The 18,347-nt window shown below is 42.3% G+C and overlaps 1 protein-coding gene across 1 annotated transcript in view; it reads left to right on the forward strand.

The window, feature by feature from the left end:
* Positions 1-10,361, forward strand: part of LOC133377360 (cytosolic phospholipase A2 zeta-like) — a 43,104-nt gene extending 32,743 nt beyond the window's left edge. Inside the window, exons 17-20 of the mRNA XM_061611316.1 lie at positions 1,138-1,332; positions 1,584-1,750; positions 5,398-5,584; positions 6,439-10,361. Of these exons, the coding sequence (XP_061467300.1) occupies positions 1,138-1,332; positions 1,584-1,750; positions 5,398-5,584; positions 6,439-6,650 (761 nt within the window). The 3' untranslated portion in view covers positions 6,651-10,361. The remainder of the gene's footprint in view (positions 1-1,137; positions 1,333-1,583; positions 1,751-5,397; positions 5,585-6,438) is intronic.
* The last annotated feature ends 7,986 nt before the right edge of the window (positions 10,362-18,347 follow it).

The following is an 18,347-nucleotide window of genomic DNA, read 5'->3' on the forward strand; positions in this document are numbered from 1 at the left end:
ATGGCGTGGTCAGTGCACCAGGCCTTAACAGTGGTAGGAGGTCTGTGGATGCCTCCTATATCCTCATCCATTTGATCCAGAAATGTGAATTTGAGCTCTTGTTCCTTGACTGACTAGAGTGGAGGTGTGCACTGTCCTCGTATGGCTCCTAAACTCCTGATACAATGTCTGCCTACGCACATGCAAATGCACCACAGAAGGAAGGGGGAAAACAGTATATGATATGCCCTATGGCAGGTGTAGCCAATGTGCTTCTCTCCAGATGTCATTGAAATACAACTTTCATCAGACCCAGCCAGCATGGCCAGTGGTCAGGGATGAAGGTAATTGCAGTCCAGCAACACCTGGAAGGCTCATTGGCTACCCTTGCCCTACAGAGATGCCTCCCAACATCAGTGTTGCACTTGAAGTCAACAGGTTTGAACTCATAATAATAAGCTTCACATTGGCACAGTGTGTGTGTGTCGCTTTTCTTATCTATCTCCATTGGCAATACTACAAGGAATGTTTACTGGTTAATGGTGAGTAGAGTTATTGGTTACTAATCACATGGTAGCATAGTATTTATAATGGTAAGTCAGAAAAGGCTGTCTTATTCATCAGTGCTGAAGCTATGAGTGCTATCTTGGGTAACATGACACTAAAACTCCAAATTTGAACTTCATTTTGAATTATGTTATGGGTGGTGGTGGTGGCAGTGGTGGTAGAGGTAAGTTTAACTCTTAGTTTTGTAATGGTTTTAATTAGCCTTTTTAATCATTGTTAATGCTGCTGTTGTTAATTTTGGTTATTCTAAATTGTTATTCTAAATTATTATTAGTTACTGTAAACCGCCCAGAGAGCTTCGGCAATGGGGCGGTATACAAATACAATAAATAAATAAAAATAAATAAATTGTATATTTATTTTATTGAGCACCTTGGATGGGTTATTCCCCTAAAGGTGGCATATAAATAAAACTTTTAACAGCAGATATACTGCTAGGTAAAATATCTAAAACTCGTACATATGGTTACAAGGGATCATAAAATGTAAATCGTGATTATGTGAATAGAAATGTCTGATTTTCCAAAAGACTACATTGGATAAATATGTTTTTATCACATTGACCCTTTTTGCGATGGTTGTTGATTGTAGATGACTGTCGACGATTCCATTTCCGGGATCCTATGAGACTGAAGACTCGTCTGGTTATACCAGGTGGACCCTTGATACAAATTTTCCAGGATTTCTTCAAGTCTCGTGTTACAGCTGGGGAAACTTTCAATTTCATGCAAGGCTTGTACCTTCACAGGGATTATGTCAGCCTCAATAAATTTGTGGTCTGGAAAGGTAATGTTTTTAAAAATAAAAATCTGATCATTGGCAGTGTTGCATGAATGCAGAGTGGGGAAATCATCTCTGTTAATAGGTAGTGGCAGATCTTCACTAAAATCTGGTCAGGTACCAAATTCAGACATGCTTTTTCCTCTATTAGTATAGGACATTCAGTTCAAAAATATTTTGGCTTATATTGAAAGTCTCTGTGGTTCTATTTCACCATTGCTAAAAGATTTTCTTTTTTATTATATTGCTTTTTTCAGGTACCCACTTAGATGCTTTTCCTAATATGTTGACTCCAGTGGAAGAAAATCTGTACCTTGTGGATGGTGGTTTTTCCATAAATTCTCCATTTCCCGTGGTGGTCCATCCGGAGAGAGATGTTGACGTCATCCTATCATTCAATTATTCTTGGGAAGCACCATTTGAGGTTAGATGAATTATTTTAGTCAACCAGAACAACTGGACTAAGAGGCAGGCAGGAAGTCAAACAATGTTTTTGGCTTGGTTCAAGTTCAGCTGAAGTATGGTTGATGTAAATGGAGGTTCAGTAACTGATTTGGCACATTTGAACCAACCGGTTCTGTTCCGGTTCATGTGAGAAAATTTAAATATTAGGCATGTAATAGTGATCATTTGCCCAGTGGTGTAGAGCAGACTATATGTCTAAAATTATTACAACTAAGAATGTAATCCTATAAATAGTTATCTGAACTCCATGGGGCTTTCTTGTATAAGATTATGCTGTGTCAACAAGCCTTTTAAGTAGAGACCTTGTCCCAGTCCGCATCTGTGTTGGATTTGTTTTTAAGATGTTTTAAAATATTTTCTTTAAACAGGTTTTTTAAAAGAGTTGTGTTTTTAAAATGTTTTTAGTGTTTTGTTGTTTGTTTGCTGGAAGGAAGGATGGGATATAAATTAATTAAATAAATAATACTATGAAACATACATGAAACAAACACATTCTAAGTACTTAGTAAATTTAAGATGCTTATTTGCTCTGCTTAATTGTACAATCAGAGGTGAAGAAGCAATCAAATCAATTATAAAAGAAAAGAAGGGACTGTCATGATAACTTTTCAACAGTTTATACTTCATCTGATTTAAAAAAAACATGTAAAAAGAATTATCATCCTTAAACAGATCTTAAGCCTCTATCAACTTATCATATATTTCCAACATGTTTGACTTCCACTGTTTCATACTTTAGATATCTATAATATATATACTATATCTGTCTGAAATGTCTACTTAGTCTCACTAACAAAACATCCTCCTTCATATGGAATATTGTGATAAGTTTAATTTTAATCTCGAAAACACCAGTTAAGTTCTTAGGGCAGTGGCCCGAGCATGGATGTTTTCTGCTGTTGCCCTTTCCTCTGCCATATGTGAAGGAACACCCATTAGTTGTTTCAGTAATACTCCTGGCATCTCTAAATGAACGTCATCAAGTGACTGTTTGCATACTAGGACAGATCAGAACCTGGATCAGATTATGTCATATTTGAAAGATCAGGACTATAAAGAGAGACAAGAACAAGCTCTGTCTGAAAAAGCAAATTTTACTGTGGGCAGAAACAGCAACCAAAGGCAGGATAGAGGGATGAGTCATGCAGCCTTGAAGCCACAGCAGGGTACTGTTTAGTGTACTAAAGGTCCGTTTCCTATATTATGCAGAACGGACCTCCTGATAAGATGGTATCTGCAGGAGCCGTCACCTGCAGAACGCAGTGATAGACTGGGTATATAAGGGATAATATGGTCTTTCAGGTATCCTGGTCCCAAGCTGTATAGGGCTTTGTACACCAAAACTAGAACCTTGAACTTGGCCCAGTAGCAACAGATGGACTTACTTATTGATTTATGTTGATGATCTACTGTTGGCTTATCAACACCCACTGGACAAGCAACAACTAGTGAATCATCTCAACAAGGAGGTTGAAGTGAAGTGCCTAGGTGATGTCACTCACTACCTTGGAATACAAATTGAAAGAGAAGATGATGGATCATTCTTGCTGAGTCAAAGACAAAAGATCTAAGACCTTCTCGAGAGTCTAGGACTGAAGGATGCACATCCAGCACCTACTCCAATGGAAGTAGGATACCTGAAAGCAGACCAGAACAAACAACCATGGGAAGACCATGAGAGCTACAGACAAGCCATCAGAAAACTTCTGTATATCAGCACTCTTAGCAGGCCAGCTATGGTGGCAGAACTGGGATACCTGTGCAGAAATACCACCTCGCCAACCAAAAAGGACTGGGAAACAATCAAGAGAGTGGTGAGATATCTGAAGGGCACTGCAACCATGAAACTGAAGTTAGCGGCTACCCAAGATCCCAAACTAGTGGATATGCAGATGCTGATTGATCTGAAGACACTACAGATCGAAAATCCACCAGTGGAAACATCTTCTACTATGGAGATTCAGTGATCAGCAGGGCAAGTAAGAAACAAGAGACTGTAGCACCCTCTTCCACAGAAGCAGAGTATATGCAGAGAGTTGACATGGCTACTTGAACTGTTCAAAGATTTAGGCATCTCTATACCTGGGCCTGTTGTGATGCATGAGGACAACCAAGGATGCATCAGACTCGTGGAGTCAGAAGGGGAGAGTTCATGAACCAAGCACATAGATGTGAAGCACCATTTCATTAGAGATACCTAACACAGAGGACTACTCAAGATGGAGTATTGTCCAAATGAAGACATGACTGCAGACTCTCTGATGAAGGCGTTGGGCAAAGTCAGATACTGCAAGCTGCGAGACAAGATGAACCTCGTGGACTGAACCAAACACTCACCGAGAAGGGATGTTAGAAGTCGGGCAAGAGCACAGGGGCGTCACTATGCAGGTGCGGGGTGTGTGGACCGCACCCGGGTGACACCGAGAGGGGGGTGACACCCAGAGCCACCCCAGCTCTCCTTTTGCTGGCTGAGCCCACCCACTAAGGCTGGTTTTAAAGGACAGCCAGGTTGGGCACTGGCCCGAGGGCCCCGGAGCTACTGGAGCCCCTGAGGGGCCCTCCGCTCCCCTTCCAAGATCTGTGCACCCCCCTGCACCCCTGCACAGCCCCCCTACCTGTCTACAGTAGTCTTTACCATTGCCCTTAATTAAGATGGCGGCCTCAGTTTCCCTAAGGTACTGAAGCCGCTGCCGCCATCTTAGTTGATGGCAGAGATGTGCGTGTGTAGTATGCACGTGTGCCATCAACAAAGATGGCGGCGGAGGCTTCATTCCCCTTAGGCAAACTGTGGCCGCCATCTTAATTAAGGGCAATGGTAAAGATTACTGTAGAGAGGTAGGGGGCAGGGGGGCATGCGCGCGTATGCACGCGCACGTACACCCATCAACCTACCGGGGGGCCAGGGCAAGCTGATGCCCAAAGGCCCCTGCATGCCTGGAGCCAGCCCTGGGTGACACCATGAGTTATCACACCGGGTGACACCAATCCTAGTGATCCCACTGCAAGAGCAACTCCTGTTTGGGTTCTTTTGTTTGCATTCCAAAGGGAAGATAGAGTTAGGGTCCTCCAGTTGGCTAGGCTTGCCTACTTTTACCTGTGCTGTTCTCTACCTAACTTCCTTCCATTGTAAAGTGATATGCTCAGGGAAGCTGACCTGCCCCTCCTTTGTCTTCTTCTTTGACTGTCCAAGGAGAGAGGAGACATCTTTGTCTTTGCTCTCTTTCCTGAGCCATGAAGGCAATACCGACATCTGGGCATTGCACCTCCAACTTAGTTAGTTAGTTAGAACTAGGTATGCCTTTCCTATCTACTATGTATTTCTATAAATAAAATAGCTTTTCTTATTTTACTAAGTCTCCAGTCTCAGTGATGCTGATGCAGGGTAAAAACCTGCTACTTAGGTAAATGCGCACACGCATCTCAGACCGCTGATGATCTCTGCATATATATACACATTTCCATAACAACTTCAAACACTTCAGTTTAGTTTTAAAGTTTCCTCCTCATCTGGGGATTTTCCTGAGGCAATGGGCACTACACTCAAATATAAGGGAAATATCTTAATTGGTGCTTGACCTTTTAAAAAAAATGTCCCTTTCATTTCAGGTCTTAGAATTGACTCAAAGGTACTGCAAAGAACGAGAAATTCCTTTCCCACAAATTATTTTGAAGAAAGAGGATGAAGAAAATCCCAAGGAATGCTATATGTTTATGGATGCTGAGAATCCGAAGGCCCCCATAGTTCTTCACTTCCCTCTGGTTAATGACACATTCCACAAATACAAAGCACCAGGTGAGGATGTGAATTTAAATAGCCTGTATTATGTTATTGTTAATCCCAGTCAGATTGTTGAACTGGCTGAACATTTTGAACTCTGATTTTGATGTGGTGGTTAACTTTTTTTTTAGAGAACAACAAAAGCTTTCTATATGGATGATGAGATGAAATGGGTGTCCTCACAACAGTCTATTTTAAGGAGTGGAACTTGAACATCAAAATAGAAAATTACTAATTCCTAAATGAATAAGGCTGTACCCTGCCAACCAGTTCTGTCATGCATGTTGATTTATTATTTCACTAGTTTATAATTAACTAGTGGAATATCTTATAGGTGTCAATATTTACATATTATGAAGAACTTGTATCTTCATTTTTGCCCAGGGCTTCCAATAATCCTTTAAAACACACCCACCCACCCCTGCTTTGAGCATGAATATGTATTGTAGAGCAGTGCACACTTTCTTGGAAATGTAGAAGTACGGAGGCAGTTGATTTCATTATCATGGGATGGCCAAGTAATTTTTCGCAATGATGATTTATAAATTCTGCTTGTAATGTGCTATAGCAAAATGCATTATTGCTGTGGGAATGTCACTTTTGGTGGCTTCTCTGTGGCACACATCATATTTGCTCCCACTTTGAAGTAATTGGTCACATCTATACCTTGGAATCGGGATAGGGAAACTGTGGTCCTTCCGCTGTTGTTGGACTCCAACTATCATCAGCCCCAGTCAACTTGGCAGGTAGCCATGAGTGATGGGAGTCCTGGCCCTCCACATGTTGCTGGACTACAGGTTGCCCATTCCTGCCGTAGAACAAATTTAAAGGAATACATAATACATTTTCCCCCTGTCCTCTGGCTGCAGGACTAGAACGTGAATCAGAAGAGGAGAAATCCTTTGGTGATTTTGTGATTGAAGAAAAAGACTCACCATATCGGACACTAAACTTCACATTTGAGTCCCAAGACTTTGACAAGCTGGTAGAATTGAGTTCCTATAATGTAGTGAATAACAAGGATGCTGTTTTTAAAGCATTAAATTTGGCTTTAAGCAGGCGGAAGCAAAAAAGAAGATGAGTGTGTCCTTGAAAACTGGGCTGTGAATGGATTGCAACAGTTCATGAAAGATTCAGTTAGAAATTAACGACTCTTCAACGTGTCCATTTTATGTGGATGGAGGTTGCACTACTAAATACTCTTCAGATTGCACTGAAAATTTCAGTCTATATACAAAAGAAACTTCTTTCTTTTTTCTGACTCTGCTTATGTGCAGTAAGCAAAAAGTTCCAGAGGACAAAATACACCAGTACAGTTCCAGTGCTACAGGTCCAGCATTTAAGACGTCAGTGTCAAAATGTCCACTGGTATACAGATTTCTTCTCACATCTGAGGAAGAATCTGAGAACATCTTATATTTGTTTTTATTGTTATTGTAAATAGTCTTAATTAATGAATATGAAATTAATGTAAGATGGGTTCTGTTGGGTTAAGGAATGCAATTACTACATGCTGAAGGAGAAACCTTTTTGAAGAAGGAACAAATTTAACCCTGAGGCTTGGGTGGTCTGGCCTACTACATCAGTGCATGAGGCATGTTATTTATTTTAAGCAACAACCGTGTGTTTGAATAATGGGGACAGGAATCTTGACATCCTCTATGAAATTCACAAAAAAGTAAACTTTGTTTTTCACAAAGTTTTTTTATTTTAATTTTTGTAAAGAAGCTCAAGAGTACTTTTATAAATAATAACAATAAAAATATTTTTCTATGCTTCCTGTAATTTGGAGCATTTGATATTTGTGTGTTCATGATACAGTGTTTCATCTGCAGATTGTACATGAGTTTGCTACAGGTTATTAGGAGAGAACTTGGTGTCCATTTTTTTTCTGGCCCCAGAGCTTGTGAGGTTCTGGGTGAAGGCTGGAGAAAGTGACTAAGAGCACAAGGTAACCATTAGGGTGTGGCAGTCTCAGATAGGGCTGTAACTAGCTATATCTGAATCTAGAACAGAGTGTGTGTTTTCCACCTCACGATCCCTGAGGCTAGTGGTTTGAGTTGATGAAGTTGGACCTTAAAGTGCAGCAAGCAGACAGTCCTCCTCTGCTAACATGAAAAAGGCAGAAGCCAGGCTCCTAAAACTAACGCAGGTCTGCCAATTCAGAGGTTTCATACTGCCTTGCAATTGCAGGACTGCTATTGCATACCAAACCACTCCTCCCTTCTGCATGTGCAGAAGCTCTAAGGTCTGTGGTGGATTCCTTGGCTGGGCCCCAGAGGCTCCTGCTTCAAGTTCCAGAGGCAGGCAATAGGGAGCAGGGCTGTGTGATTTATCAGAGTCTCATCCCTCAAGTGACATTGCAAGAAGCTGAATAAGGGGGTGGCTTCTGTGCGCACAGAGGAGTGTTAGAGTAGCTCCTTTCTTCACTACTGTGAAGCTGATGGGAAAAGATTGTGGGAGGTTTCAGCTTTCCCTCCTTGCAATCTCCTCCACCCTCCCTCACTCAGGAGCAGCAAAGAGGGAGCTGCTCTTTCAGGCCTCCCTTGCCTTTGCTGAAGATTTGGGGTTCAAGGAAGGGGCAAGGTTGGGGAAGTCTTGTGGGCTACATACAGCCTAGGGCTGGAGGTTCTCCATAGCTGTTTTATCCCCCGGCCAATACTGCCAGTGAAAACTGCTTTTCTCTTCCTCCCTGAAATTTGTTTTGCCTGGAGATAAGCTGCTATTGGCACCAGGGGCAACTTCCTTCTCAGGGAAAATTGTAGCAGTTTTGAGTGCACGTGGTTTTTATTGGCACTGCATTTGGGGTCAAAGAGCTCTTTTTTAAAAAAATGAAAACCTCCACCCATGCTATGGTGCAACCCCACTTGCTATTTTAAAAGATCTGTGTGTGCGTATGCACACACACACACACACACACACACACACACACACACGAATATGCATTTAATGCGAGGTCTAATTTGGTTCTTAGAATAAGGGTAACATACATTAGATGAAAGCAAATGCAGTCGCAAATACTTAGGCTTTGAGGATAAGGACTGAGGAGCTATTTGTGTATTGGGCTAATGCAGTGCTGGCATATAATTGCGCTATATGGCTTTTCATAGTCCACTGAAATTATTAATTGTGTCATACGTTCATTAAAAAAGTCCTTCTCCATGAATATAACCTATGTCTCACCTTTGACATTTGAACGATGTCAGTTAGAATTCAGGCAATAGTAAAAGTTCTGTTAGAATCTATTGTCCAGTGTCTCTAGGTTTCAGTTACTAGATCTAGAACACCCTCTAATGGTGGTTGTCCTACTTTGAAGTCTAAGCCAAGGTTACTACTAAAGATTTATTAATATTATTTTGATTGATGAGATTGATTTTATACTGTGACTCCAATGGTAGCTGTTACTGTTGAATGCTTCAACACTGGCTTGTATCGAAAGGTTCTTTTGTGAGCCTGGAAAACATTTTGCTCACACAAGGCAATGGGCCAGTTGGGTACTTGTAACATCGAATGTAGCTTTAGTTACATAGACTCCATGTATCTAGTCCAGTAAGCAGACAAAACATGGACTGCAAAAGACAGCCATCCTGCTTCAAAGTAGTGGTGAGGCTTGCACTAAATACAACATAAGATAGCATATACTATACCCATATTACCTAATTAACATGTCTGTTAAAGGCATGGGTCTTATCAGCTGTGATCACCTGACATTTTGGAGCTGAGTGAACACGGGAAGTCCTTTACATAACATGTTAAATCAAAGGAGTTTTTTTTGTTAATTGAATATAGTCAAATGATCCCCACAATCAATGATCTTGAACCATTATGTCAAGAATTCACAAATATTTCCAGTGCAAGAGAGCCAGTGTTTAAGTGTTTGATATCCAAAGCTGCTTTTACACAAGGGGAAAGCCATTCTCACACAAGGCAGAAAGCATTTTAACTCTGTGGTATAGCATTTGAGTTGCTGGAACAATAGAGGTTTCCAAAGAAACTTAGCCTGTTTAGACTGAAAATATGGTTTAATTTCAGGGTGGGCAGAAATTAATTCAAAGATCTACCAGTAGATCCTGCGTAGATTATCAACATTTTTTTACCCTCAATTGTTTAAAAAAATGACTCCCCACCCACCCAAGAATGAAACTAAGAAAGCTCTTTTCTAAGGTACAGTTGGTGTCTTTTCTCTTAGTTTTTCAATGCCAAGTGAAAATATGGTTATTTGCTTAGGCAAATACAGGAAGTTAGTTCCTAGATTAGGTAGGCTGTGGTTTAATTATTTTTTAAATCTGTCCTCATTTTATTGTTTTATTGTGATACTGATGTTGTACCCCACCCTGGGATTGCCTGTGGGTTAGAAATTTGCAAATTAAATAAATAAAGCTTGGAGTAACCAGGAATTATTTTTGTATTGAAGAATGGTGAACTCACTTCAGTTCTGGGATTCAAAACAAAACCCTGTGCTCAACAGCTGTTCAAAAGTGCCATGTTCTTTAATTGTAAGAGTATGTCTTTTGCACCTGGCTCCAGATGATCAATCCCAGGGTTCTAGTGTAGAACAAAGTAATCCCACAAGCCTGAAGTCTGCTCTCCTGAATTTTCAATCTGTGCTATCCCTTGAAGGCTTGCTACAGGTTAAAATTGTTCAGTAAGAAATGTTGTGATTGTATCTTACGATTACAGTTACACATAGCACGAAACAAGGAAAAAAGCATAAATTGCAATTGTGCACAGCTATCCAGCTGCAGCTTAACTCTCCTTTGTATGGCTTTTTGGTTGTATCTTTGATTTGTTGTGGTGCTGGGCTTATTTGTGATGGGTGTAATTCATGTGGGTGCATTTACTTTATAAAATATATGCGTTTTGGTCTAGTTTTATTTATTTAAATATTTACACACATTTTTAATGAAACTATCCAAAGTTGTTGACCATGACCTGGTTCACACATCAGTTCAAACCATGGCTAAAAGAAACTGGTTTAATGTGAATGCCCAGCATGCTGGTGATGCTAGGTTGAAATCACAGACTTCTTCCCTGATTCCTGCTGCTGCTCTGTTTTCAGGGAGCTGAGATGTTCTGGCTTAGTATTGCATCTGAACCCAGGCTTGTGGTTTGTTTTTCTCCAAGCAAATCACAAGTGTTAAAACTAAGATTTGTTCTTGGCTGATCACATGTGATATGTTTGGGAGAAACAAACCATAGCCTAAGTTCAGACCTTGGCTAGCTGCCTGGCAGCTTGGCAGGAGTGGGAAAGGACTAAAGTGCCTACAGTTTTAGCAGTGTTAGTAGCACGGTGCATTCACATTAGTTTGTTTTAACTATGACTTAATTTGGTGTGTGAACCAGGCCAATGCCTGTCTTTAAAAAAGGAAAAAAACAAACCTGAATGGACTAATAAGGCTTCAAGCCTTTAAAAATATTTGCATTAATCCTATATATAGGCTTGTTCACGCATGAGAAGCAGGACTTGCTCTTCAAGGTCCTCTTTGTGATGTGTTTTTCCAACCTGTGGAAACCAGTTCCATTTTTAATGCCTGAAAAATGAAAAGGAACATTTAATGTATAAATAATTTAAATACCTTAAAAAAGTCACACAAAACAGGAAATTCATAAATGAGGATAGTTCTCCACCCATTTTTACACCCATAGTTAATAATTTCTGCAGCAAAATGATGGGTGGCATGATTTGAGATAGATGATACATAGTTGTTGTAGCAGAGGAGTATACAGAAAACAAAGGCAGGGAGGTTTTAGCAGAAAGACTATGTACACGCGTTTTATACACAGTATGAAGTCCACTAAGTTGCAGTGGGATAGATAACTTGTTAATATCTTTAAGCCTGTTGCTGTTAATAGAAGCCTAAGTTGAAACTTGCCTGTATTAGAAATCTTAAAACTTTAACAAATAATAATTTCCTACCATGGTAGGAGATAAGAGAAAAATCAACTCATTTGAAATGTGGTGTTGGAAGAGAGCTTTGCACATACCATGGGCTGCGAAAAAGACAAATAATTGGGTGTTAGGACAAATTAAACCAGAACTATCACTAGAAGCTAAAATGATGAAACTGAGGTTATCATACTTTGGACACATAATGAGAAGGCATGATTCACTAGAAAAGACCATAATGCTGGGGAAAACAGAAGGGAGAAGAAAAAGAGGAAGGCCAAACAAGAGATAGATTGATTCCATAAAGAAAGCCACAGACCTGAACTTACAAGATCTGAACAGGATGGTACACAACAAATGCTATTGGAGGTCACTGATTCATAGGGTTGCCATAAGTTGTGATCGACTTGAAGGTACATAACAACCACCGTAGACCAGGGATGGTGAACCTGAGGCTCTCCAGATGTTGTTGGTCTCCAACTCTCATCATCTCTGACCACTGGTTGTGCTGGCTGAGGCTGATGGGAGTTGGGGCCCAACAACATATGATGACAACAGGTTCTCCTTCCCTGCCGTCGACTATAACCTTTTTCTGGATGATAAGGCAGTCCAAAGTGCCATAGTTCAGAGGATGTGCCTTGACTGCAGAATGCTATAGATCCCTAGATTACAACTGGGGTTTCCCATTTCAGAACACCACTGCTTCAACAAAATCCATGAAGCAGATACTACAGCTGTCTGCATGTAATTTTTGTGATAACTGTGAACTTTTCAAGAGGCAGAATTCATAATGTAGGCCCAGAGAGAATATGGCAGCCAAAGAAACTTGAAGAGGGAGTGTAATTAACTGGCATTGATTATTGGTATCAAAAGCCTCTCTGTCTTCATTATGTTCCTAGGCTCGGCGTGTTCCTTGACCCAGTCTCCTATGTTCCGTTGTGTGATGCTTGGCCGACTGTCAGCCCGAATGTTGCCGCTTCTGGCTGCTGCTATTATAAAGAAAAAAGACTCTGAACTCTTCGGTTGGCATGTACATAAATTGTAGCATTCTTAGTTAAATAGTTTTGGCAAGTGTTGGGTTGGGAGAAATCCAGAAAGAATTTCTGCATGGAATCATTATTAATCCAGTCATCCTGATACAATTACTATTATTACTATTACTATTATTAGAATTAATTAGAAGTAGAATTACAATTTATTACCACCCTTCACCCAAAGGTCCCAGGACAGGTTACAACAATTTAAAACACATAATTAAAAACTTAAAAACAACCTAAACATCACAGAAAATAGGGTGGGTCCTAAAAATATAAATCTCAGGTGTTAAAGGCCAGGGTAAAGAGGTGCATCTTCAGCATTCACTGAAAGTTGTACAATGAAGTTGCCAGATGCACCTCAGTGGGGAAGATGTTCCATAGCTTAGGGGTCACCCCCCCCGAACCTCCGATGCATGGAAATGCAGTAACCGATTGACTGGGCCTTACAAGCCACCATTTTGCAGTTGGTTCCATTCCCCAGCCTGCTAGTCTGCACCTGGTTCTGCTTAGCTGATCTCAGGGTTCCAATAAAAAAGCAAAGTAACAGTGCAAACTTAACTATGTCTACTCAGAAGTAAGCCCTATTGAACGAATGGGACTTACTCCCAGGTAGGTGGGGTTAGGATTGCAGTCTGAATCCAGCATGCCTGAGATCTACCAACTCTAGTCTAAATGACTTTGAACCCAAGTACTTGAAGGTGTGCCTTTTTTTCTATGCTGAAACCTGCAGAGATGCCCTTCTCACAGTACCACCCACCACCATAGATGGCAAGGAGAGTGAGGCACATGAAAGGGCTTTTTCCATGGTGTCATCTTGGCTTCAGAACTCCTTCCAGGGGGAGATAGGCAATCCCTTCCCTGGCCACGTTCATTTTATTTATTTATTTATTTATTTATTTATTTATTAAATTTCTATACTGCCCCATAGCCGAAGCTCTCTGGGCGGTGCACAACAGTCAACATCAAAATACAATAGGTCACATATAAACAGATTTAAAACTTTTTAAAACTTTAAAAATATAAAAATTCCCAGAAGTTTTCAACACATACTAAAATGCTAAAATGCCTGGGAAAAGAGGAATGTTTTAACCTGGCGCCGAAAAGATAGTAATGTTGGCGCCAGGCGTACCTCATCCGGGAGATTGTTCCATAATTCGGGGGCCACCACTGAGAAGGCCCTTTTTCTTGTTACCATCCTCCGAGCTTCCCTATGGGTAGGTACCCGGAGGAGTGTCTTCGATGTAGAGCGTAGTGTACGGGAAGGTTCATATCGGGGGAGGCGTTCCACCAGGTATTGTGGTCCCACACCGTATAAGGCTTTATAGGTCAAAACCAGCACTTTGAACCTGGCCCGGAAACATATAGGCAGCCAATGCAAGTGAGCCAGGATCGGTGTTATATGATCGGAGCGCCTAGTCCCCGTTATCAATCTGGCCGCTGCATTTTGTACAAGCTGCAGTTTCTGGACCGTCTTCAAAGGCAGCCCCACGTAGAGCGCATTGCAGTAATCTAACTTCGAGGTTACCAGAGCATGGACAACCGAAGCGAGGTTCTCTCTATCCAGATAAGGGCGTAGCTGGGCCACCAACCGAAGTTGGTAAAAAGCATTCCGTGCCACCGAGGCTACCTGAGCCTCAAGTGACAGGGATGGTTCTAAAAGAACTCCCAAGCTACGAACCTGCTCCTTCAGGGGGAGTGCAACCCCATCCAGAACAGGTCAAACATCCACCATCCGGTCAGGAGAAGCACCCACTAACAGCACCTCAGTCTTGTCTGGATTGAGCCTCAGTTTATTAGCTCTCATCCAGTCCATTGTCGCAGTCAGGCATCGGTTTAGCATATCGACAGCCTCACCTGAGAAAGATGAAAAGGAGTAGAGTTGCGTGTCATCAGCATATTGATGGCAACGCACCCCAAAACTCCTGATGATTGCACCCAGCGGCTTCATATAGATATTAAAAAGCATGGGGGGGAACTGACCCCTGCGGAACCCCATACTGGAGAGCCCAGGGTGCTGAGCAATGTTCCCCAAGCACTACCTTCTGGAGACGGCCCGCCAAGTAGGACCGGAACCACTGCCAAGCAGTACCGCCAACTCCCAAATCAGCGAGTCTCCCCAAAAGGATACCATGGTCGATGGTATCAAAAGCTGCTGAGAGATCAAGGAGAATCAACAGAGTCACACTCCCCCTGTCTCTCTCCCAACAAAGGTCATCATACAGGGTGACCAAGGCTGTCTCTGTGCCAAAACCAGGCCTGAAACCTGACTGAAATGGATCCAGATAATTGGTCTCATCCAAGAGTGTCTGGAGCTGGCCAGCGACCACTCGTTCCAGGACCTCGTTCCAGTTCATGAGGAACTGAAAGATGTTTTTATTTGTCCAGGCCTGTGGAAGGAAAGTGGTATTGTTAGGAACTGAAGTCATTTTAATTACTGTATACTGTATATTGCTTTATTTGCTTTTATCTTGTTAACTACCCTGGTACCCTTCAGGGAGGAAAGGTGGGATTTAAATATAACTAATAAGTAAATGTGAGATTGTCTCACTTTTATCCTGAAAAAAAGAGAAAATGTGGAAAACCACACAAGTGCAAGATTTATATTTTAATAATATGTAAAACAAAGTATCTGAAAAATAAGGAATGAGATGTGGTAATCACAGGTTTCAAAAATTTCTTTCCTTCAGGGGATCACCTACATCTATTCCACTGCCGACATGCAAAATAAGGGAAATGACCACCTTTCTCCTCAAAGATGTATAGGTTAATAATGCTCTGTGTTTTCTCACTTTTATCCTCATGGAAGCCCCACGAGAGAGGCTGGACTGAGAGTGAGGAACATGCTCAAGACTACCCAGTGAGCTTTATGGCTGAGTTTCCCACATCCAACTCCCAAGACTTTGCCATTGTGCCAAAATGGCCATATAAAAGGTGAAAAGTATCATGAAGGAAGAGGCCACACAGAGGATCTAACAATAACAAGAACTTTACTATAGCTAATTATATACAGAGAACAAGGCCCACAGCATGGTGGTGCTTGTAAGGCAGACCTGGAACTGAAACTGCCACAGCCTGGGGCTGACTCAGCAGTTCCTGGTATGGCAAGCCTGGAGGGCCAATACACCACACCTCTCCCCCCTAGCTCTCATAGTCCTGAAGATACTTGGGACGAGCCCTGGTGTGGGTCGATCAATGACAATTTTGCATTGAAGCTGATGGTGCATCCCCTAGTTCCCCATTTGGCTCTGGTTCATGCTGGTCCATTTCAGAGTCCAGGCGCAACTGCTCTCGTCCGGCATCAGAAGCAACCACTGGCTCATTTTCTCTTTCCACTTGAGTATTTCCAGCACCCTCAGAGAGAACTGATGGAGCTGGGCTTCATCCTCTCATCTGGTCCACATGTCGACGTAACACATGGCCGTCTGGTGTTTGAGCCCTGTAGGAAAATGGGCCCTTGGCTTGGGTCACAGTGGCAGGAATCCATGTTTCACCATCACCGTAGTTCCTGACATACACTGGGTCACCTGGGGTGAACACCGTGCAGGTTCTTGAACTGTAATGGACTCTCTTGGTCGGTCCTCTGTCAAGTCAGTATGCAACCGATCAAACAGAGTCATTAGTTGTCTGTTCATTAATAGCTCAGCTGGGTTCCTTGCAGTTGTGGCACAAGGTGTGATGTGTTGTGTCAGGAGAAAACTTGCAAGGCTTCGGTCCCAGTCACTTTCTACAATCCGTTTCAATGCATCCTTTGTTGTCCTGACCATCCTCTTGGCCTGACCATTGGTTGCTGGATGAAAAGGGGCTGAACTGACATGCCAAATCAGTCCATTATCCAGGAATGTGCGGAATTCCGCAGATGTGAACTGGGCCCCATTGTTTGAGGCAATGGTGTTTGGCAACCCATGTGTTGTGAAAAGCCTGCATAAGGTCTTGATAACAATACGAGATGTCATTGATGATATTGGAACCACTTCTAACCATTTGGAGTATGAATCAACAACAATCAAGAAAGTTTGTCCCTGGAAAAGGCCTGCAAAGTCGATATGAAGCTGTGACCATGGCGTTTTTGTCGATTTTCATGGGTGCACTGGGGCATGTGGTGGAGCTGGTCTTGAAACCTGACACTTCTCACATCTCTTAATGCATTCTTCAATCTCGCTGCCCATCTTGGGCCACCATATATAGCTGCGCTCCAGAGTCTTCATTCACACTATACCAGGGTGTCTGACATGTAGGGCCTCCAGCACCCGATGTCTCAACAGTAGGAATGACAACTCTGTTTCCCCACAGGAGGCATCCCTTGTGCACTGTTCATGTTGTCTGGATACAAATGGTCTGAATTTCTCCTCAAGCTTCCCTAATGGCCATCCCCTCCACACCCAGTTGAGAACATGGGCAAGAACAGGGTCCTTGGACGATGCAGTGGCAATATTCCCAGCATGGAGGGGTGGTTCCAGCACATCCAGCGGAGGGGTTTCATCAACCCCAGCAGAAGAGAGAGGAAGGCGTCTCAAAACATCAGCATGAGCAATGCTCCTGCCAGGCCGATGTTGCAATGTGTAATCATACGCTTTCAGGAATATTGCTCACCGCAACATGTGTGGAGATAATATTTGAGGTGTCCGCTGGTTAGGGGCAAACAATCCCAATAATGGCTTGTGGTCAGTAGCAATGGTGAATGGTCGACCATAGATATAGTCATGGAATTTTTTTTACGCTAGCCACAATAGCCAGGGCCTCCTTATCAATTTGGGCATAATTCCGTTCTGTTGAAGACATTGTTCTGGAGTAGAAAGCGATAGGCACCTCACGAGAGTCCTCAAGTTGGCGGTTCAGGACAACTCCAATAGCATATGGAGATGCATCACACGTGAGAATCAAGGGCTTCCATTCATCATAGTGTACCAAGACACTGTCAGACGATAACAGGTGTTTTACATCATGGAAAGACTTATCATGCCGGGCTGTCCACTGCCATGCAACTTGCTTGTCAAGAAGGCGATGCAATGGTTCTGCCACTGTAGCCTTATGTTTCAAGAAGGCATGATAGAAATTCAAGAGTCCCAAGAAGGCTTGGAGTTCCTGTTTATTACGGGGTACTGGAGATTCATGAATTGCTTTAAATTTTTCTGGGGTAGGCCAAATGCCAGTGGCATCAACTGTAGCCAAGGAATTCAATTTGGGAAACACCAAATACACATTTTTCATGCTTGACCCACAGACCAGCAACAGCAAAATGGTGCAGTACATCCCACACCCGTGAGGCAAGTTCAGCAATAGAGTTGCCGGCAACCAAGACATCATCAAAATACGGTATGGCACCTGGTACTCCTTTGAGAATGTCCTCTATTAAGCTCTGAAATATTCTAGGGGCCACAGCAACACCAAACTGGAGGTGTTTTACTCTGAATGCTCCACGTTGAATGGTGATAGTCTGAGCATTGGCAGTAGCATCATCCACAGACAGTTGCTGATAGGCATGGGCCAGGTCAAACTTTGCAAAAACTTTTCCTTGTGAAAGTGATGCCAAAAAATGACTCACCACTGGGATTGGATATGGATGCTGATGCAGGGCTTTATTGATAGTGCACTTGTAGTCACCACAAATGTGGATGTTACCATTGGCCTTCAAAGGAGTGACAATGGGTGTCTCCCATGTAGGGTGTGTCACTGGCTCCAAGATGCCTTGCTCTATGAGGCAATCAAGTTCAGCATCAACCTTTGCTCGCAGTGCAGACAGAACACGATGGGGTTTCATACGGATGGGGGCCACAGTAGGATCCAAGAACAATGAAATAGGAGGCCCCTTATATTTTCCAAGACCTTTATCAAAAACAGCTTTGAAATCATTTAG

This window comes from Rhineura floridana, chromosome 2 (genome assembly GCF_030035675.1).
Source record: "Rhineura floridana isolate rRhiFlo1 chromosome 2, rRhiFlo1.hap2, whole genome shotgun sequence".
NCBI classification, from domain to species: Eukaryota; Metazoa; Chordata; class Lepidosauria; order Squamata; family Rhineuridae; genus Rhineura; species Rhineura floridana.